The sequence below is a fragment of the Carcharodon carcharias genome, chromosome 10 (assembly GCF_017639515.1).
Source record: "Carcharodon carcharias isolate sCarCar2 chromosome 10, sCarCar2.pri, whole genome shotgun sequence".
Classification (NCBI taxonomy): Eukaryota; Metazoa; Chordata; class Chondrichthyes; order Lamniformes; family Lamnidae; genus Carcharodon; species Carcharodon carcharias.
Window position 1 is genome coordinate 34,613,738 of NC_054476.1, and position 18,910 is coordinate 34,632,647.

General features: G+C 41.7%; 1 protein-coding gene across 13 annotated transcripts in view; it reads left to right on the forward strand.

The window, feature by feature from the left end:
- Positions 1-18,910, forward strand: part of LOC121283058 (liprin-beta-2-like) — a 312,826-nt gene that overhangs the window by 122,205 nt on the left and 171,711 nt on the right. For 6 of the 13 annotated variants that reach the window (XM_041197066.1, XM_041197067.1, XM_041197065.1 and 3 more), the window contains exon 2: positions 17,392-17,498. In XM_041197066.1, the coding sequence (XP_041053000.1) occupies positions 17,435-17,498 (64 nt within the window). In that variant the 5' untranslated portion in view covers positions 17,392-17,434. Of the gene's footprint in view, positions 1-714; positions 872-3,168; positions 3,317-17,391; positions 17,499-18,910 lie in introns of those variants that run through there. The other 7 variants (XM_041197070.1, XM_041197068.1, XM_041197072.1 and 4 more) reach the window with 4 other exon arrangements.

Below are 18,910 nucleotides of genomic sequence, written 5' to 3' on the forward strand. Positions count from 1 at the left end.
CCTCTGACAGTGCAGCACCCTCCCAGTACTGCAATGGAGTGTGATCCTTGATTTTGTGCTCTGGTCGTAGAGTGCAACTCAAACCCATAATCTTCTGACTCATGAGAATGCTACCAATTGAGCCAAGTTGGCCCTAAAGATTAGAGTTTGATCTGAAAGCTACAATCAAATTGAGAAATGTGGGACCATGTGCCACTGAGGCCTCAACTCTGCTGTTTTGATATTGTATGAAGCCTTTCAATTACAGCTTTCTTTGCTCTGTACAGAGTAACAAGGTGATGATATTAAACAATTGAGGTGAAAATAAATATAAGAACAAGTACCTATCAGCAGATGATAGATTTCCCACGATCGAATGCATGTTCTAGCTACCCTGATTCAGCATACTAACTGTGTAGCATTTGGCATTGCTCTATGGCATTGACAAATTTGATTGTGTAACCTTAGAAATACCTTTAGGAAATTTCATTTACAGAGGCTATTTCTAAACCGAAACTTCAGGTGGGCCCGCTGTTGTGCACAATTTCTGTGGGATTGTGAAAGATGCATCATGGGAATTGTCATTGTCATCTGGCTTCTGTGGAGCTACACCAACACTTGGTATTTATAGAGTGCCTTTAAAGGTAGTTAAATGTCCCAAGATGCTTCACAGGAACTTTATCAGACAAAACTTGACATTGAGCCACATAAGGAGATATTATGTGATCAAAAGTTTGGTCAAAGAGGCTGGCCTTGAAGAACATCTTAAAGGAAGAGAGCCGGGCAAACTTTTACCAATGGCAACTGTGAGGCACAAGATTTTGGAGGACAGGATTGGAACCTCAAGGAAGCTCCTTCCACTTCTCTATTTAAAGTTCTGCTACCTTAAGGGGTTAGTATTTCTCAATTCTTGTTTTAAGTATGTACTCTTTGGCATTCTCCCTCAGTGAACTGGATCTACCATCTTTTATCATGGCTTGGGATTCAGTGACATACTTTTTCCAAGAGAGAGCTTTTGCATTGGGATGTGTTAACGTGCTGCTTTTTTAAAGATGAAGCTTGTCTGAGAGGCTATCTTCCTACAGTAAATGCATTGGAGCTGAAAAGGAGTTTCAATGGATGTGTTGAAAATTATGAAATATTTTGATAGAGAAGATAGAGAGAAACTGTTTCAATGGTAGAGGAGGGTCAGTAACCAGAGGATGCAGATTTAAGATAATTAGCAAAAGAATTTGTTTTTTACTTAGCGAGTTATGATCTGGAAAGCGTATCTGAAAGGGCAGTGCAAACAAATTCAATAATGACTTTCAAAAGAGAATTGGGCAAATACTTGAAAATAAAATTTCAGGGCGATAGGGAAAGAGCAGGGAGAGAGTGGGACTAATTGGTTAGTGCTTTCAAAAAGCCAGCACAGGCTTGATGGGCCAAATGATCTTCTGTGCTGTAATGCGGATTGATAGATAGAAAATGCAAAATAGGAAATGATTTCTACTTGGATGCAAACAGTAAGCAATTTGTTAGCAATGTCTGGTTATTCAGAATTCACACCTTAGTGTTGGAAATTGGTTTTGATTTTTGGTGGGGGCTACGAGAGAGGCTATTTAAAATCAGAATGCAGGCACTAAGGGTTAGTGGAGCAGCAGAAAATTGTACAGGGGGCAAGACAGTATACAGAAATTGATTTTGATGATTCTCCAGAGTGGGCTACCATTCCTGCATTCTTTACATTTGTTGCAGCATTAATTTTTCATTTCAACAGTTTTATACAATTGACCAGACCTGAGAGGTTATAACTAACACAAATAGACTAGAGACTCCTTTTTTCTAGAAAAGAGAAGGCTGAGGGGTGACCTGATAGAGCCCATTAAGATCATAAAAGGATAGACATAGAGTGGGCTTGGAAGATGTTTCCACTTGGAGGCGAGACCAAAAACTGGGGGTCATAAATATCAGAAGATTGTTAACAAATCCAATGGGGAATTCAGGAGAAACTTCTTCACCCAGAGACTAGAGACAATGTGGAAATCAATAGCATAATGAGGAGTTGAGCCAAATAGTATAGATAAATTTAAAGGGAAACTAGATAAGTTGAGGAGGGAGAAAGGTATAGAAGGATATGCTGATTGGGCTAGATGCAGTGAGGCGGAAGCTGAATTGGGGGTCTGTTTCTGTGCTGACTTGTATGTAATTCTAGGTGAATACACGGATAGAATTCATACCAATTTTGTATTGGGCAGCTCTTATCAATCCCATTGCCCTGTGTGTTTTGCTTGTGGCATAAAGCAGCTTAAGTTTTGAACCAAACTGAGTGCATGTGAGCGAAACATGGGATATCCAGCCCAGATCACAAGGGAGTTTTATCACTAAACTCCCATTAAACTGATTCCCTGCCTCCATGCTTGGATTAGACTATTCAATAAGAGCAGGAAGTTCTATTGGTGTCCTGGGGGCAAATTTCCTCCCTCAACCAGCAGCACCAGAATAAAACCAGATTAACTGGTTTTCATTCCCATTTGCTGTTTCAGGACCCTTGATTAATGGAGTCGATTGCTGTACCTGCTCACAGGACAGATCTTAAATAGAAAGTCATTTAAAATCGCTGGGTTGTCATTTTACAAATGCAAGTTTGTTTGTTTGTTCCCAAGTGTCAATTGCAAATGAATGGAGATGGAAGCGGACAGCTTGTCTGCTTTAGCCTGAAGATGGTTGTTAGTTCTATGTTTAGTTTACATTAAATGCTTAATGATCAGATTAAGGCAGTAAGTAGGTCTAGAAACCAGCCTGTCACTCACTTCTGCAGAAAGAAACAAAACTGTCCAGATGTAAATTTAGAAAAGAATGGTGATCTGATGTGCAAGACACTTGGCACATTCACCAGACTACCCCTCTTCCATCTGTGATTTGCAGCTGCCTTGTGTCGATGTACAAGAGCAGCCCAAAAGAAATTGAGAGGGGAGGTGATAGGAACAGAAATTGTTTTATATTTATATAGTGTACACATACATAATTAATAATCTAGCATTGCAAGATAAAGGCACTATATATGACACAAAGGCCTGTGGCCTTTTCATGTGAATGCTTCAGTCATTTTGTGGGTTGTGTTGTTTAACAGCTGCTGTCGAGAAGCTGGTCCTTAGCCAGGTTTTGGGAGTGAGCGGGCAGGACACATTCTTCAGAGTTCACATGTAAATCACTGATATAGTGTGACAGCGACTCACTGTCTGCCGAAGTATAGACACAAGGCATGGTTCTCATCCTACACAGCTGGGAACATTGTGACATGATCTCTGATCTAAGATTAAGCTCGATGGATTGACTTTGGTTGCCTTTTTTGTGTGTGAGTACACAAACCTGTTTTTAACTAAGATGCCCTTACATTGTTATAAATCTTTATCAACTTCACACATTCTGTTCTGAAGGAGCATCATTTGGATCTTGTGTTGTTCAGTACAGACCCTTGAATTGTTAACTTTGAGCAGGTTTCAGTCTAGGATAAACTCCCTACATAAGCCTCGTACTTTCTTAAAAAACGAGCAGGAGAAGGAATTGGGTAATGAGACTTTCAGGCTGTGGATCTTGGTTCCAGAATATGTGGTCTAATTTATGGACAGGAAGCATTTGTTGGAGTGTTTTTATTTTGTTTAATATCAAGCTAATATGCAAAATGTTTGGAATGTAGCCATTGAATTGGGCTAGTGTTTTAGTTTAGATGAAGCTACCCTTTTTGCATTGATAGCCAAGACTTGTTCTGATGGAGTTTGAAGTTGAAATTTTACTGAACTGCTTGACCATCTCTCTCCATCATAAATATTGGCCATACCTTGCTGACGCAATGTTTGCTGTTGGTTAGACTTTATTCCTTACCCTTTAACTCGAATATAATTTACCCTGTAACTCACTGAGTGTGAGCTGATAAGGGCATGGCAAGAGCAAAAGAACACCTGGGACCTCAGTCAATGATGGTCTTACCTTCTTAACTAATGAGATTTAAGGATTGAGAAAGAAACCGAGGTATAATGGAGAAGGAATTTAGGTGATCAGAGTCAAATCAGGTCCAGAAAAAGAACGGGAGAGAGAGAGAGAAAGATTACATTAAGAGAAAGAGAAAAAAGAGACACAGGAAAAATAAGAAAAATAATTTAAAATTTAATTTGTAAATGTTCTAACCCTCTAAGAAGAATTTACTACCTGAACAGGTTAGACTCAGTTTGTTTTCTAATCCAGAAAGCATATAAATTAATCATAATACCATTAAAGGGGCTACTTAATCCTTAGTCACTAAACGTAACTTTCTGTGGCATGATTAAGGCTGAAATCCAGAAATTTTTTAAAGTCTCAGAGGTTGAGGGTAAGATGTCATTTATGGTGAAACTAACAGAAGAGCGGCATAAATTGGTCAGCAGGTAATGGACATTTAAACCTCGTAGTGTATCTCTTTATCTCCTGAAACTGCTAGTTGATTTTCACATTAATAACAGCTTGTATTGTTAAACACCCTGTTGTTAATTTTAGGAAGATTTAGTCCACTAATTAATAAAACTCTTAGTGGAGCGACTGGGCCAGCGGTTTGAGCAGGCACTCCTCACTCTTTATTAAAGGGCATTAAGCTAATGTTTTATTTCTGTGTTGTTAAAAACCTGCGTGGATTTTAGTGCCAAAGTGTTGAAAGTCAGAGGCTGTTGTGTTTAACAGTAACACTGATACATTGAACTTTACATTAACACAAGGAATGAAGTAACTAACACCCTAAAGAAATTAAGTTGAAATTCCTGTTTGAGAAGCAAGCACAATACTTGTCCTTCAAATTCTGTCTCTGTTCCTGTTAACTCTTTGCATGCTTTCCAAACTAATATAGAACCTTAAGCACAGAGGAGGTCATTTGACCTATCCTGCCTATGCCCACCCTTTGAAGACTAAAGCCATTGCAATTTGACTGTAACACAAACTTCATTACCTAACCACTAATTCCATTGGCCTCCCTGATTGCCTGAGGCTGAACCAGATTACTCTCAAACTCCTGGTTGACCCTGAGCTGAAATTCTGACTCCATATGCTCTCTATCATGAAAGTCATCTACTTCCACTTTTGCAACATCTCCTGTCTGTACCCTACCTCATCTCAGCTGCTGCTGAGATCTCTTCCGTGTTTTTGTTATCTGTCAAATTGACTGTTTACACGCCCCTGGCTGGCTTTCCATCTTCCACCTACCACCATCAATAAACTTGAGCTCATTTAAAATTCTGCTGCCTATCACTTAACCTATGCCAAGTCCAATTCATCCAAAACCCCTGTGCACATTGATGTACATTGACCCTTGGTTGAGCAACAATTCAATTTTAAAATTTCCATCCTTGCTTTCAAATCCCTCCACAGCCAATGCCCCTCCCTATCTCTGTAATCTCACCCAGATTCATAACCTTTTGAGATAAATGAACTTACAATTCTGACTTCTTGCACATCCTCTCTTTTTTATTCATTTACAGGATATAGGCGTCACTGGCTAGGCCAGCATTTATTGCCCATCCCTAGTTGCCCTTGAGAAAGTGGTGGTGAGCTGCCTTCTTGAATCATTGCAGTCCCTATGGTGTAGGTACACCCACAGTGACACTGAAGGAACAGCGATATATTTCTAAGTCAGGATGGTGAGTGGCTTGGAGGGGAACTTCCAGGTGTTGGTGGTGGTATGATATGGCAGGTGGTATTTGCCAGGCTGACCATATCCACAAGAGAAACTTGACCACGCTATCACAACAATTTTGCAATTTGTATTTATTATCTGTATTGAAGTCAGAAGTAATGAGTCCACCAGCACCTTTAGAGATTTTAAAGAATAAATTAATACACTTATTAGCAAAAGAAGAAAAAAACTTAAACACACAGACAAGATTACCGTTACACAGTTATAACTGGTCCCAAAGGTTCTACTTAACCAGATTCCCAACTACACACCCCCTTTAAGATAACAGTCCAAATAGATTCCAAATTTATAAAGTCATCCAGCAATTTTACCACAAGCACCCACTGGTTAATGGACTTCCAAAGGCTTTTAACACAACTTTGGTTCCTGGAACAGCAAACTTCTGCAGGGTGGCTAGAGGCTTTTTCCCCCAAGTCTGTTTCACACAGTCTCCTTTCCAGATCTTACACGGCCACACTTCACACAGCCTTCCATCCTCCTTAAAATATATTTTATTCCTTTTCATTTATAAATCCCATTGTTACTATTTGTCTTTACAAGTTACTTTTCTAAGAGTATCACTATCATTCATGTTATCATTATGGCCAACACTTTTTGGAAAAATCACCATCATAACCTTGCCTTATTTATCTTTCCATTTGTAAGCATTTTCCATTTCCCTGAGAAAATCGAACACTTTTCCACTTATCAAAAAATGTGAATTTCATTCACACCAGATCTGCAGACCGCACCCCAAGTCTTACTCATCTCCATTTCAAGCACCTGTTTTACACCTCACTTCTTCGATAATTTGCGGTCTAATCATTTCGAGTTTAATTAATTTAGTCCCCCCACATACAACTGTACACCCACACACACGTAAGCCTGCTTTAAGATATCCCACAATAATATTAAGAAAAATATGATAGCTTCTTGACTGTGTTCCCATGTCTCTGCTGCCTTTGTCCTTCTAGATGGTGGTGGTTGTGGGTTTGGAAGGTGTTGCCTAAGGAGGTTGATGAGTTTCTGCCGTGTATCTTGTAGAAGGGTACACACTGCTTGCCACTGTTCATCACTGGTGAAGGGAGTGAAGGTTTATAAAAGGAGTTTCAATCACGCAGGTTGCTTTGTCCTGGATTTTGTCAAGCTTCTTGAGTGTTGTTGGAGCTGCACTCATTCAGGGAAGTGGAGAGCATTCCATCACGCTCCTGACTTGTCCTTTGTAGATGGTGGACAAGCTTTGGGGAGTCAGGAGGTGAGTTCCTCGTCGCATGATTCCTAGCCTCTGACCTGCTCTTGTAGCCACAGTATTTATATGGCTAGTCCAGTCCAGTTTCTGGCCAATGGTAACCCCTAGGATGTTGATGGTGGGGGATTCAGCAATGCTATTACCATTAAATGTCAAGGGACAATGGTTAGATTCTCTTTTGTTGGAGATGGTCATTGTCTGGCATTTCTGCGGCGCAAATGTTACTCGTCAGTCCAACCCTGGATATTGTCCAGGTCTTGCTGCATTTGGATATGGACTGCGTCAGTATCTGAGGAGTCGCGAATGGTGCTGAACATTGTGCAATCATCAGCAAACATTCCCACTTCTGACCTTATGATGGAAGGAAGGTCATTGATGAAGCAGCTGAAGATGGTTGGGCCTAGGCTGTTTTCCTGAAGAACTTCTGCAGTGATATCCTGGAATTGAGATGATTGATCTCCAACAACCTCAATCAACTTCCTTTGTGCTGGGTATGACTCCAACCAGTGGAGAGTTTTCCCCCTGATTCCCATTGACCCCAGTTTTGCTAGGGCTCCTTGATGCCACACTCTGTCAAATGCTGCCTTGTTGTCCAGGGCAGTCACTCTCTCCTCACCTCTGGAGTTCAGCTCTTTTGTCCATGTTTGAACCAAGGCTGTAATGAGGTCAGGAGCTAAGTGACTCTGGCGGAACCCAAACTGAATGTCAGTGACCAGGTTATTGCTAAAGCATGTGCTGCTAGATAGCACTGTAGATGACCCATCCATCACTTTACTGATGATGGAGAGTAAACTGATGGGCCGGTAATTGGCTGGGTTGGATTTGTCCTGCTTTTTGTGTACAGGATATACCTGGGCAATTTTCCATATAGCCAGGTAGATGCCAATGTTGTGGCTGTACTAGAACAGCTTGGCTGGGGGCGCAATAAATTCTGGAGCACAAGTCTTCAGCACTATTGCTGGAATATTGTCAAGGCCCATAGCCTTTGCAGTATCCAGTGCCTTCAGCTGTTTCCCGATATCATGTGGAGTGAACCGAATTGGCTGAAGACTGGCATTTGTGATGCTGGGGACCTCTGGAGGAGTCTGAAATGGATCAGCCATTCGGCACTTATGGCTGAAGATCATTGTGAATGCTTTAGCCTTTTCTTTTGCACTGATATGCTGGGCTCCCCCATCACTGAGGACAAGGATATTTGTGGAGCTTCCTCGTCCAGTGAGTTGTTTAATTGTCCACCACCATTGAGGACTGGATGTGGCAGGACTGCAGAGCTTATATCTGATCCATTGATTGTGGAATCAATGGATCAGATCACTTGCTGCTTATGCTATTTGGCACGCAAGTGGCCCTGTGTTATAGCTTCACCAGATTGACTCCTCCAGGTGCTGCTCCTGGCATGCCCTCCTGCACTCTTCATTGAACCAGGGTTGATCCCCTGGTTTGGTGGCAATGAGAGAGTAGGAAATGTGCTGGGCCATGAGGCTACAGATTGTGGTGCAGTACAATTCTGCTGCTGATGGCCCATGGTACATTATGGATGCTCAGCCTTGAGTTGCTAGATCTGTTCGAAATCTATCCCATTTAGCACAGTGGTAGCGCCGCACAACACGATGGAGGGTATCCTCAACGTGAAGGCGAGACTTTGTCTCCACAACGACTGTGCAGTAGTCACTCCTACCGATACTGCCATGGACAGATGCATCTACAGCAGGCAGATTGGTGAGGATGAGGTCAAGTATGTTTTTCCCTCTTGTTGGTTCTCTCGCCACCTGCCACAGACCAAGTCTAGCAGCTATGTCCTCAGCCTGTGGTGGTGCTACCGAGCCATTCTTGGTAATGGACATTGAATTCACCCACCAGAGTACATTCTGTGCCCTTGCCACCCTCACTGCATCCTCCAACTGGTTTTCAACATTGAGGAGCACTGATTCATCAGTTGAGGGAGAGCATTACACTGTAATCATCAGGAGGTTTCCTTGCCTATGTTTGACCTGATGCCGTGAGGCTTCATGGGGGCTGGAGTCAATGTTGAGGACTCCCAGGGCAACTCCCCTCCGACTGTATACCATACCTGACACCTCTGCAGGTTTGGTGATGGTGGTGTCTGGGACAGGATCTGTACGATTCTGTGAGTATGACTATATCAAGCTGTTGCTAGACTAGCCTGTGAGACAGCTCTCCCAATTTTGGCACAAGTCCCTAGATGTTAGGACGATTTTGTAGGGTTGACAGGGCTGGGTTTGCCGTTGCCAGTGCCTAAGTCGATGCTGGGTGGTCCGTCTGGTTTTATTCCTTTTTATTGATTTTGCAGCAGTTTGATGCAACTGAGTGGCTTGGAGTCACATGTAGGCCAGACCAGGTAAGGAGATTTCCTTCCCTAAAGGACATTAGTGAACCAGATGGGTTTCTACATCATTAGACTTTTAATTCTAATTTTAATTAGATTTTTATTGAATTCAAATTCCACCATCTGCCGTGGTAGGATTCAAACCCAGGTCCCCAGAGCATTAGCCTGGGTTTCTGTATTACCAGCCCAGCAGCAATACCACTACGCCACTGCCTTCCCATCTCTTTTGATTGCTCCAGCATTGGTGACTGCTTTTTACCTGCCTGGGCCCTAGAAGTTGAGGAATTTCCTCCCCAAACTTTGTTGAATAATCACTATTGTGAAGTGCCTTTGAATGTTTGTCTATGTTAAAAGTGTTATATAAATATAAGTTTGTGGTTTCGACAAGGGTTCATTCAGATTCTAACCCTCTGTAAATGGCTGGAATTGTGCTAAACAAATTAGGTTATTAGAGAGAGAGAGAGTGGTGAAACCTGTCAACAAGTAACACGATCTATAAAGCTAAGTGCTGAAAGAGATTGCATCTTGCATGCTTCAGTGCATTTTTGTGCACTGGTCATGGAGATAAAACAAGAGGATAGTTCTGCATTTATATAACACCTTACATGACATCAGGATGTCCCAAAATGCTTCCTATGCTAATGAAACACAACCATTGGCTGCTGTCTTTCCTACCTTACAACAATTTTGACACAGTGCAAATTACTATGAGATTTATAATCAGAAAATCTGCTTTTAGATGCTTTTGAGTGATAAATATTGTCCAGGACACCAGGGAGAACTCCCCTGCTCTTGTTCACAATAGCAAGATATTAAGGGGAACAGATAAGGGAGACAGAAACTATTTCCACTGGTTGGGGTGTCTCGGATTAGGGGACATAGGAAGTCAGACCTTTTAGAAGTGAAATTAGGAGACTTTTCTAAACACATGACAATCGATGCTAGATCAATTGTTAATCTTGAAGCTGAGGTTGATAGATTTTTGTTTGCCCCATATCCCTTGATCTTTGGTTAAGGTGAGTATATGGAGTTAAGTCACAGATCAACCATGATCTCATTAAATGGCAGAAAATACTTGAAAGGCTGCTTCCCACTTGTGGGAAATTTTACAGATAAACACAACCTTGGTTTGATGGCTTTCCTGAAAGATTGCACCCCGGCAGTGCAGTGTTCCCTCAGTATTCACTTTGGAGTGTTGGTATGGATTTTGTGCTCAACTCTTTGGAGTAGGACCTTTCATGAAGCAACTAGGTTGAATAAGTCCTGTCCCTCACATCAGACACCACTGGAGCAACACCATGAGCATTTGCCTGTGTTTTCCTGGAGATTCTTAGATCTGTTTTGTTCCAGGGAATCCCAGCAATAGACCTTACTTACTAGTATTTATCTTTTTCACTCTCCAGTCTATGTTCTAAGGGCATTCGGAGTCAAGCATATGGTGTAAAACTGGAGTAGGTGAGATCAGGAAGGAGTAAAAGATGCCCTGCCCTGAAGGACAGTAGTGAGTCTCCTAGACATTTGCTGTTATTCAGAGGTCAATTGGAAAATGATTTCTCAATTTAGCACATTGAGATTTTCAGCCCAGAGGTTGAGAGCGCTAGCATAGAGGAGCCATAACCAATACTTTATTCTTCGACAAAATGTATAGACTCTTCACACAGACTGTGTACTAAATAAATGCACCAAATTTCAACCTTACCTGTGCTGTGTAATTAAATGCACTTCCTGAATCAATACATGGATGGATTCTTTAAGATTGTTCACTATTGATAACAATGGCTGGGATTTTCCAAGCCTGTCATGGGTGGGACCCACCGCAGACGAGGCGGCGCCCCAGCCAGAAGTCTGTTGACGGAAAATCCCACCCTATGTCTTTTGCTGGCAAGCCCAAAGCTCCCTTCCCAAACTTGCCTCACTCCTCCTTCAAGAAGCTCCTTAAAATCTATCTCTTTCTTGTCTTAATACCTGCTTATGTGGCTTGATATCAGATTTTGTTTGATTAAGCTCCTGTGAAGCCCATTGGGATATTTTACTCCTTTTAAAGTCAATTGTGTATCCTGGGAGGCAAGAGTCAAGCAATGTGATTATATTGTAAACTTGCATCCCATGAATCAATGCGGGGGGGGTGATTGGGGGGGTGGTTGGGGATAAAAAAGATATGATGCAATCAACTTTGAATTGTTTCTTTTTTTATTTGGGTGTTTTGGCGAAAGTGTGATGTTATCTGCGTGTACGTGGCAGTCTGATCACATGTGAAATTATTAGCCCTTGCAGTAAGTTAGAATTGACATGTATACAGTGAACAGTTAAACACTCACTACACTGACCGTGCATTGTCAGCAATTATTTATTGGCCAGTTTGTGCTATTGTAACTGACTGTACAAACCATCAACATCCATTATTCAAGAAACTCTGATGTGCATTTGTGTGGAGTTTGCATTTTGGACAGTGACAACTTGAAATATTCCTTCATTATCTGACCTGAGAACCTTCGGTAATTTTCAAGTTCCATTTCATTGTGTTTTAAGTACCAAAACACACTTTCTGAAACCAAATGCAATTTTGTAACTGATAAATCTATTTTGCAATGATACTGAGTTGGCATTAATTATTACAGCGCAGAGCTATAAATTCTCCTCCAAGCAAATCATTTCCTCACGGAATGATACAGCACAGAAAGAGGCAGTTTGACCCATCTAGCTTATGTAAGGTTTTTGAAAGAGCTATCCAATTAGTCCCATTTCCCTGCTCTTTGCTCTTGGATGTCAACATTCAGTGACAACTGTCACCTTGTAGTTGCCTGCAGAGAAGTTTGGACGATAGATATTATTCTCAAGCCAACTGCGAAAGCCTTTTTGCTGATAACCGTTGTCCTTGTCGTCCTCTTTTCCTGCCCCACCACACCCATACTCAGACTAATATTCGAACAATGACAGACAGAAAAAGATCTCCAGATCATCTCCTCCTCCATCCAGCCTGTCCCACACAGCTGTGACACCTTGAAAGGTTATTGCTCTGAAACATTTAACTCTTTCTCTCTCTGCAGAGATGTTGTTTGGCCTGGCTACAGGGAGATGGTGGCATAATGGTAGTGTCAAAGGGCTGGTAATCCAGAGGCCCAGACTGATGATCTGAGGACACTGGTTCAATTCCTACCATGCTGATGGAATTTAAATTCAATTAATTAATAAATCTGGAGCTGAAAGCTAGTCTCAGTAATGGTTATCATGAAATTATCATCACTTGTTGCAAAAACACAATCTGGTTCACTCATGCCCTTTAGAGAAGGAAATCTGCCATCCTTACCTGGTCTGGCCTACATGTGACTCCAGACCACATGTGCCTTCAGGGGAAATTCGGAATTGCCAACAAATGCTGGCCAGTGACACTCACTTCCTATAAAAGAGTATTAAAGGATTTCCAGCATTTCCTGTTTTTATTTCAGATTTCCAGCATCTATAGTATTTTTGTTTTCATATGAGCAATAAATGCTGGACATGCCCACAATATCTGCATCCTGATAATTTTTAAAAAGTCTTTTAAGTGGTTTGGACAGGGTAAGGACGGTATTTTTATTCCCTGTAGGACATTAGTGAATCAGTTGGATTTTTACTGCAATTTGACACCTTCACAGTCACATGTTTACTTCTCATCCACAAATGACCAGATTTATTGAATTTGCTTTCGCAGCTTGCCAAGGTGGGATTTGAAGTTTCTGTGTTGCTTATCCAGCTCAGTAAACACCAAGAATGGGTCTTGCTGGAGGGTGGTAACTTACAGTATGTCCTGGTAGAATTCTTCCTGATCCTTTCGCTTAACAATGTTTTTCTGCTGTAACTTGCTGCGTGTGAGAGTTGATAATGGTGTGGCTAGGGCGATAGGAGCAGTTGGGATCTCAGTGAATGGCTATCAGTCTATCTCCTTCACCAGTCAGAATTAAGGATTGAGAAAGAAACACGAGTGACAGAGAGGGTGAAGAAGAGTCAAATCAAGTACATAAAGAGAGGGAAAGAAAGATTGGATTAAGATAGAAAAAAGGAAAGATTTAAATATAATGTAATATCTTATATTTAGCATTATTAAAGTCTCTAAAAACAATTGACTACCTTTGGAAATGAGATTGAACAATTTAAATTGTTCCTTTCTGGACCAGAGTGTTTGATTGGCATTCAATTAACAAATGTCACCTTGTTAAAATGGCTCTTTATTGCCAGACATATCATTCTACGACGGATGCAATGGACAATTAATGTACAAATCTATAAGTTCCTTTAAATAACAGGAAGGCTAATGGTGAGAAGCTGTTTATGTGAAGCTAATGATGGACCAGTGTAAATTGACCAGCAAGTTCTGGAGATTCATAACTCATGGTGTATCTCTTCATCCTGTTCACCAGCCAAGTTACACATTAATAACTATAACCTGTAATATTTCCAACAAGGTGCCGCACTTTGTGTTTTCCCCCTTTTCCTTTGAGGGTTCAACTCCATCTCAACTCATCATGCTCTGCCCCCTCTAAGTTCAGCTGCCGCTACTGCATCCTTCCATTCCACTAACTTACCTGGTCTTTGGCCTCCATTCACCACAATCTATCTGCAACCCAACGAGAAGTGCAAGGAGCTCATGGACTTCTGTCACTAAGATCAGGACTGTCTGTTCCCAGACTGTCTGTTCAGTTGCCTCTGCCTCTTCCCTCGCTTCACCTAGTTCACCGGGTCAAACATCCTCTGCAGATCCTCCCTGCCCTGGCCCTGATCTCTCTCTTTTCTCTTTCTTTTCAATCTTCCCTTGTGTTCTCTCTAAGCTCACCTTGCCCATGAGACCCTGCTCCAGCTCCCTTGATCCTATTTACACCAAAATGCTGATCCCACAAACTTTCCCTCCTGGTCCCTGCATTAGCCAGTATTGTCAACCGTTCTCCCTCCTTGGGTACTGTCCTCCCACCCTTCAAATCTGTCATCATCACTCCTCTTCATTAAAAAAAAAATGCCACCCCATTTCCAACCACCCTTGCCTCTCCCAAGTCCTTGAGTGCGTTGTTACCTCCCAAATCTGTGCTCAGTATTCCCAGAACTCCATGTTTGAATCCCTCCAATCCCCTGCTGGAACTCCAAACCAGCTTGCATCAAAGTCACAAGTGACATTCTATGTGACTATGAGCCTCAAAAGCTATCAGCCTTCTCGACCTGTCTGCAGCCTTTGACATGGTTGCTCATACCATCCTCCTCCAACGCCTCTCTGCCACCGTCCAGCTGAGTGGGACAGCTCTCACCTGGTTCCATTTTTACCTATTTCGTTGTAGCCAGAGAATTACTTGCAATAGCTTCTCTGTACGCTGGTGACTCACCCCTCTTGGCCCCTTCACTGTCCTTGCGGGGCAGTGCTGTTGGTAGGGCTTTAAACTAACTCGGCAGGGGTGTGGGAACCTAGAGAAAATATTAGAGAGGAATATCAGTGTGCACAAAATACTGGGAGGGACAGATTGCACTATTATGGAGAATAGTATGTTAATAGGTGAAGTCAGGCTGAGGGAGAAAGTAACAAAATCTAAATCTAGTGTTGAATAGACTGTATTTAAAGTTGACAAGGCACTGGGACCGGATGAATTGCATCCAATGATATTGAAGGAAGTGAAAGTAGAAATTGCAGGGGCACTGGCCAGAATTTGTCAGTCTTCTTTAGACCCAGGGGTAGTGCGAGAGGACTAGATAATTGCAAACTTTACACCCTTGTTCAAAAAAGGTTATAAGGATAAGCCCAGCAATTACAGACTAGTCAGTTTAACTTCAGTGTTAGGCAAGATTCTAGAAAGAATTATTTGGGATAGAATTAGTAGTCACATGGAAAAATATGGGTTGATAAGGAACAGCCAGCATGGATTTCTAAAGGAGAAATCATGTTTAACTAACTTGCTGGAGTTTTTTGAAGAGGTAACAGAAAAGGTCGATGAGGGTAATGCTGTTGATATGGTGTACATGGACTTTCAAAGGGCATTTGATACAGTGCCACACAACAGGCTTGAGAAAAGTTATTGCTCATGGAATAAAAGGGACAGTAGCAATGTGGATACAAAATTGGCTGGAAAATAGGAAGCAGAGAGTAATAGTCAATGGATATTTTTCGGGCTGGAGAAAAGTTTGTAGTGGAGTTCCCTAAGGGTCAGTATTGGGACCCTTACTTTTCCTGATATAAATGACCTAGATCTTGGTGTGCAGGGGACAATTTTAAAGTTTGCAGATGATACGAAACTTGGGAGCATTGTGAACTGTGAGGAGGACGGTGTATATCCAAGAGGATATAGACAAGTTGGTGGAGAGGGCAGATAGGTGGCAGATGAAGTTCAGTGTGGAGAAGTGTGAGGTGATGCATTTTGGTAGGGAGAACATAGACAGACAATGTAAAGCAATGGGTGAAATTTTGAAGTGGATGCAGGAGCAGAAAGACCTGGGTACATGTGTGCATAGATCATTGAAGGTGGCAAGAGCAGTTAATAAAGCATATAGTATCCTGGGCTTTATTAATAGGGGCATAGCGTACAAGAGCAAGGAGGTTATGCTGAATTTATATAGGACACTCATTAGACCTCAGCTGCAGTATTGTGTACAGTTCTGGACACTGCATTATAGGAAGGATGTGAACACATTGGACAGGGTGCAGAAGAGCTTTACAAGAATGGTTGCAAGGATGAGAAAATTCAGTTACTAAGATAGATTGGAGAGGTTGGAACTGTTCTCCTTGGAGAGAAGAAGGCTAAGAGGAGATTTGATAGAGAAGTTCAAAATCATGAGGGGGCTGGACAGAGTAGATATGGAGAAGCCGTAGAAGGATAGATAACGAGAGGGCACAGATTTAAAGTGATTTGCAAAAGAAGCAAATGTGACGTGAGCAAATACTTTTTCACACTACAAACAGTTTGAGTCTGGAATGCACTGCCTAAAGTGTGATGGAGGGGTTCAATCAAGGCGTTCAAGAAGGCATTAGATGATTGTTTGAATAGAAACAATATGCAGGGAAAAAGGCAGGGCAATGGCACTAGGTCATAATGTTCATTTGGAGAGCTGGTGCGGATATGATGGGCCGAATGACTGCCTTCTGTGCCGTTAAAATTCTGTGATTCAGTCTCTAAATGATAACACTGCTTGTCTGACATTCAGCACTGACGAAGCAGAAATTTCCTCCAATTAAACACCCTGACGACTAAAGCCACTGTCTTTGGACCTGCTTCAAATTTTGCTCCCTAGCTACCAAATTAATTCCTTTCTTTGGCAACTATCTGAGTGGAACCAGATTGTTTGCAACCTTGCTGTCATGTTTGACCTCAGTGGGCTTCGGACTATATATCTGTGCCATCACTAAGATCACCTATTTCTATCTCCATAACATTGCTCGAGTCAGTCCCGTCTCACATCACCTGCTGCTGAAACACTCATCCATGCCTTTGCTACCTTGAGACTTAACTATTCCAGTGCACTCCTGGCCAACCACATCTTCCATTCCACGTAAGCTTAAGTTCATCCACGACTGCTACTGGATCTGAACTCGAACCAAGCCCTATTCCCCTATCACTCCTCTGCTTGCAGATCCACATTGGCTCCCAGTTGAGTAACAATTTGATTTTAAATTCTTATCCTTGTTTTCAAATCCCTCTGTGGCCTTCACCCTATCTCATGACCTCCTCCAACCCTACAACCATCTGAGAACTCTGCATTCCTCCATTTTTTTGTTTGAACATTTCTCTTTACCAGATATTAAAATATTGGAAATTGGGGAAAAAAGGTTGTTTGGATGATGGTCAAGCATCATCCAATAGGTAATGAGTTTTTTGCTTTCTAATTGGCGTAGAAAGGCTGTACGTCACAAGGATGGATGTGTTGGCTCACTAATGGCTGGAACATGGGGGCAAGTCATGTGATGAAACCTCCAGGAATACATTTAATCACAGTTGGCAACTCTACGTCTTTTACCAAGCTTTTGGTCATCTGTCCTAATATCTCTCTACATGCTCATTGTCAGATTTTGTTTGATAGCTCCTGTGAAGAGCCTTATGATATTTTATTACATTATAGTGCTATATAAGTGCAATAAATACAATCTTAATAACTTTAGCTCTGCTTTTGCCTTTATATTTTTTATTGCAGAGATAATCCTATCGGGGCTGATTAAGGACAGTTGCTGATCAATATGGCTTCAGATGCCAGTCACATGCTTGAGGCAGCTCTGGAGCAAATGGATGACATCATAGCAGGTAAACACCTGATTAGAGAAAAATGGTTTGAAAAAAGTAGTGGCTTTCGCAACCTTGGCATCGCAAAAGCGCTTAATAATCAATTAGATACTTTTGAAATAATGTAGTTTAGAAAAGATAGCAGACACTTGGCGCACAGCAAGCTTCCACAAACACCATTGCGATAATGACCAGATAATTGTATGTATTAATAGTAATGTGTACTAGGAAATAAATTTAGACCACTCTCCAACCACCCCCCACCGCCCGCACTTAAAATAGTATAATAGGGTCTCTTCCATCTGCTCGAGAAGATGGAATGGGCCTTTAACACCTCATCCATAAGAGTGTTCATCTCTCCTCCTTTATGACTCTTCTTAAATTCGATCTCCATGACTAAGTTCTGGTCACCTGCAAAATATCTCCTAATGTAGCTCAGTCAAAATTTGTTTGATAATGCTCCTCTGAAGTGCCTTAGGAATTTTTACTAGATTAAAGGTGCTACATAAATGCAAGCTGTTGTTTGATACCTTGCCACACTAGAACAGGAGACCAAAAACTTGGTCAATGATATAAGTTTTAAAGAGCATGCTAAAGGAGCACTAGAGAGGCAGAGAAAGGGTTAGGGAGGGGACTCTAGAGCTTGCGACCAAAATGGCTGAAGGCACTGCCACTAATGATAAGACCGAATGGAAGTTGGGCTGGCGAGTTTGCAAACGATTAGAATTGAAGGAGCGCAGAGCACTTGGAGGCTTGTGAAACTAACCTTTGAATGGGTCATGTTTGAACTGGCATGTGTTTGCTTATAAAGCCCACATATACAGTGTGTATAGAAGGTTGGATCATGGGCCTAGTGTGACCTCAGAAACCATGGCAATAATTGTTGATTTGTGCTGAATGGGTGAAAGGGGGTGTTTCTGAGCATGTGCTGTGACTCCCTTTTGAAGTGTATGTCTTCGAACCGCGCTTCCCGGGGTGATCCAATTTCTGTATTTGATGTCTTGCTACATGTTATTTCTGTCTCTGTATTCATTTTCTGCATCTTTTTATGTTGGGTAGCAGGCCCTGGCCTTTCAGAAGATGGGACAAAGGAAGAGGGGTGGTGAGAATCCCTGGTAGTGTGTCAATATTTGCTGGGATCTCCTACAGAGAAGTTGGAAAATGTTGTCTTGTGCATTATGCTGATTTACGTTAAACGAATATTTCATTGATGGTCTTGGCAGAACATGGTATTCTATAATTCAAAGAAATGAAATTGCTTTTTGAAAAAAAAGGCTTAAGATCTGGTTCCTTTGGCAAACTACCCCCTGCTATTTAGTACATACATTAGTAAATAGGGAGAAATTGTTTCCACTGAGAGCAGGATCACTAACCACTGGATGGATACAAGTTTAAGGTAAAAGAGCTGGACGGAGATGTTTTTTTTAAGCAGT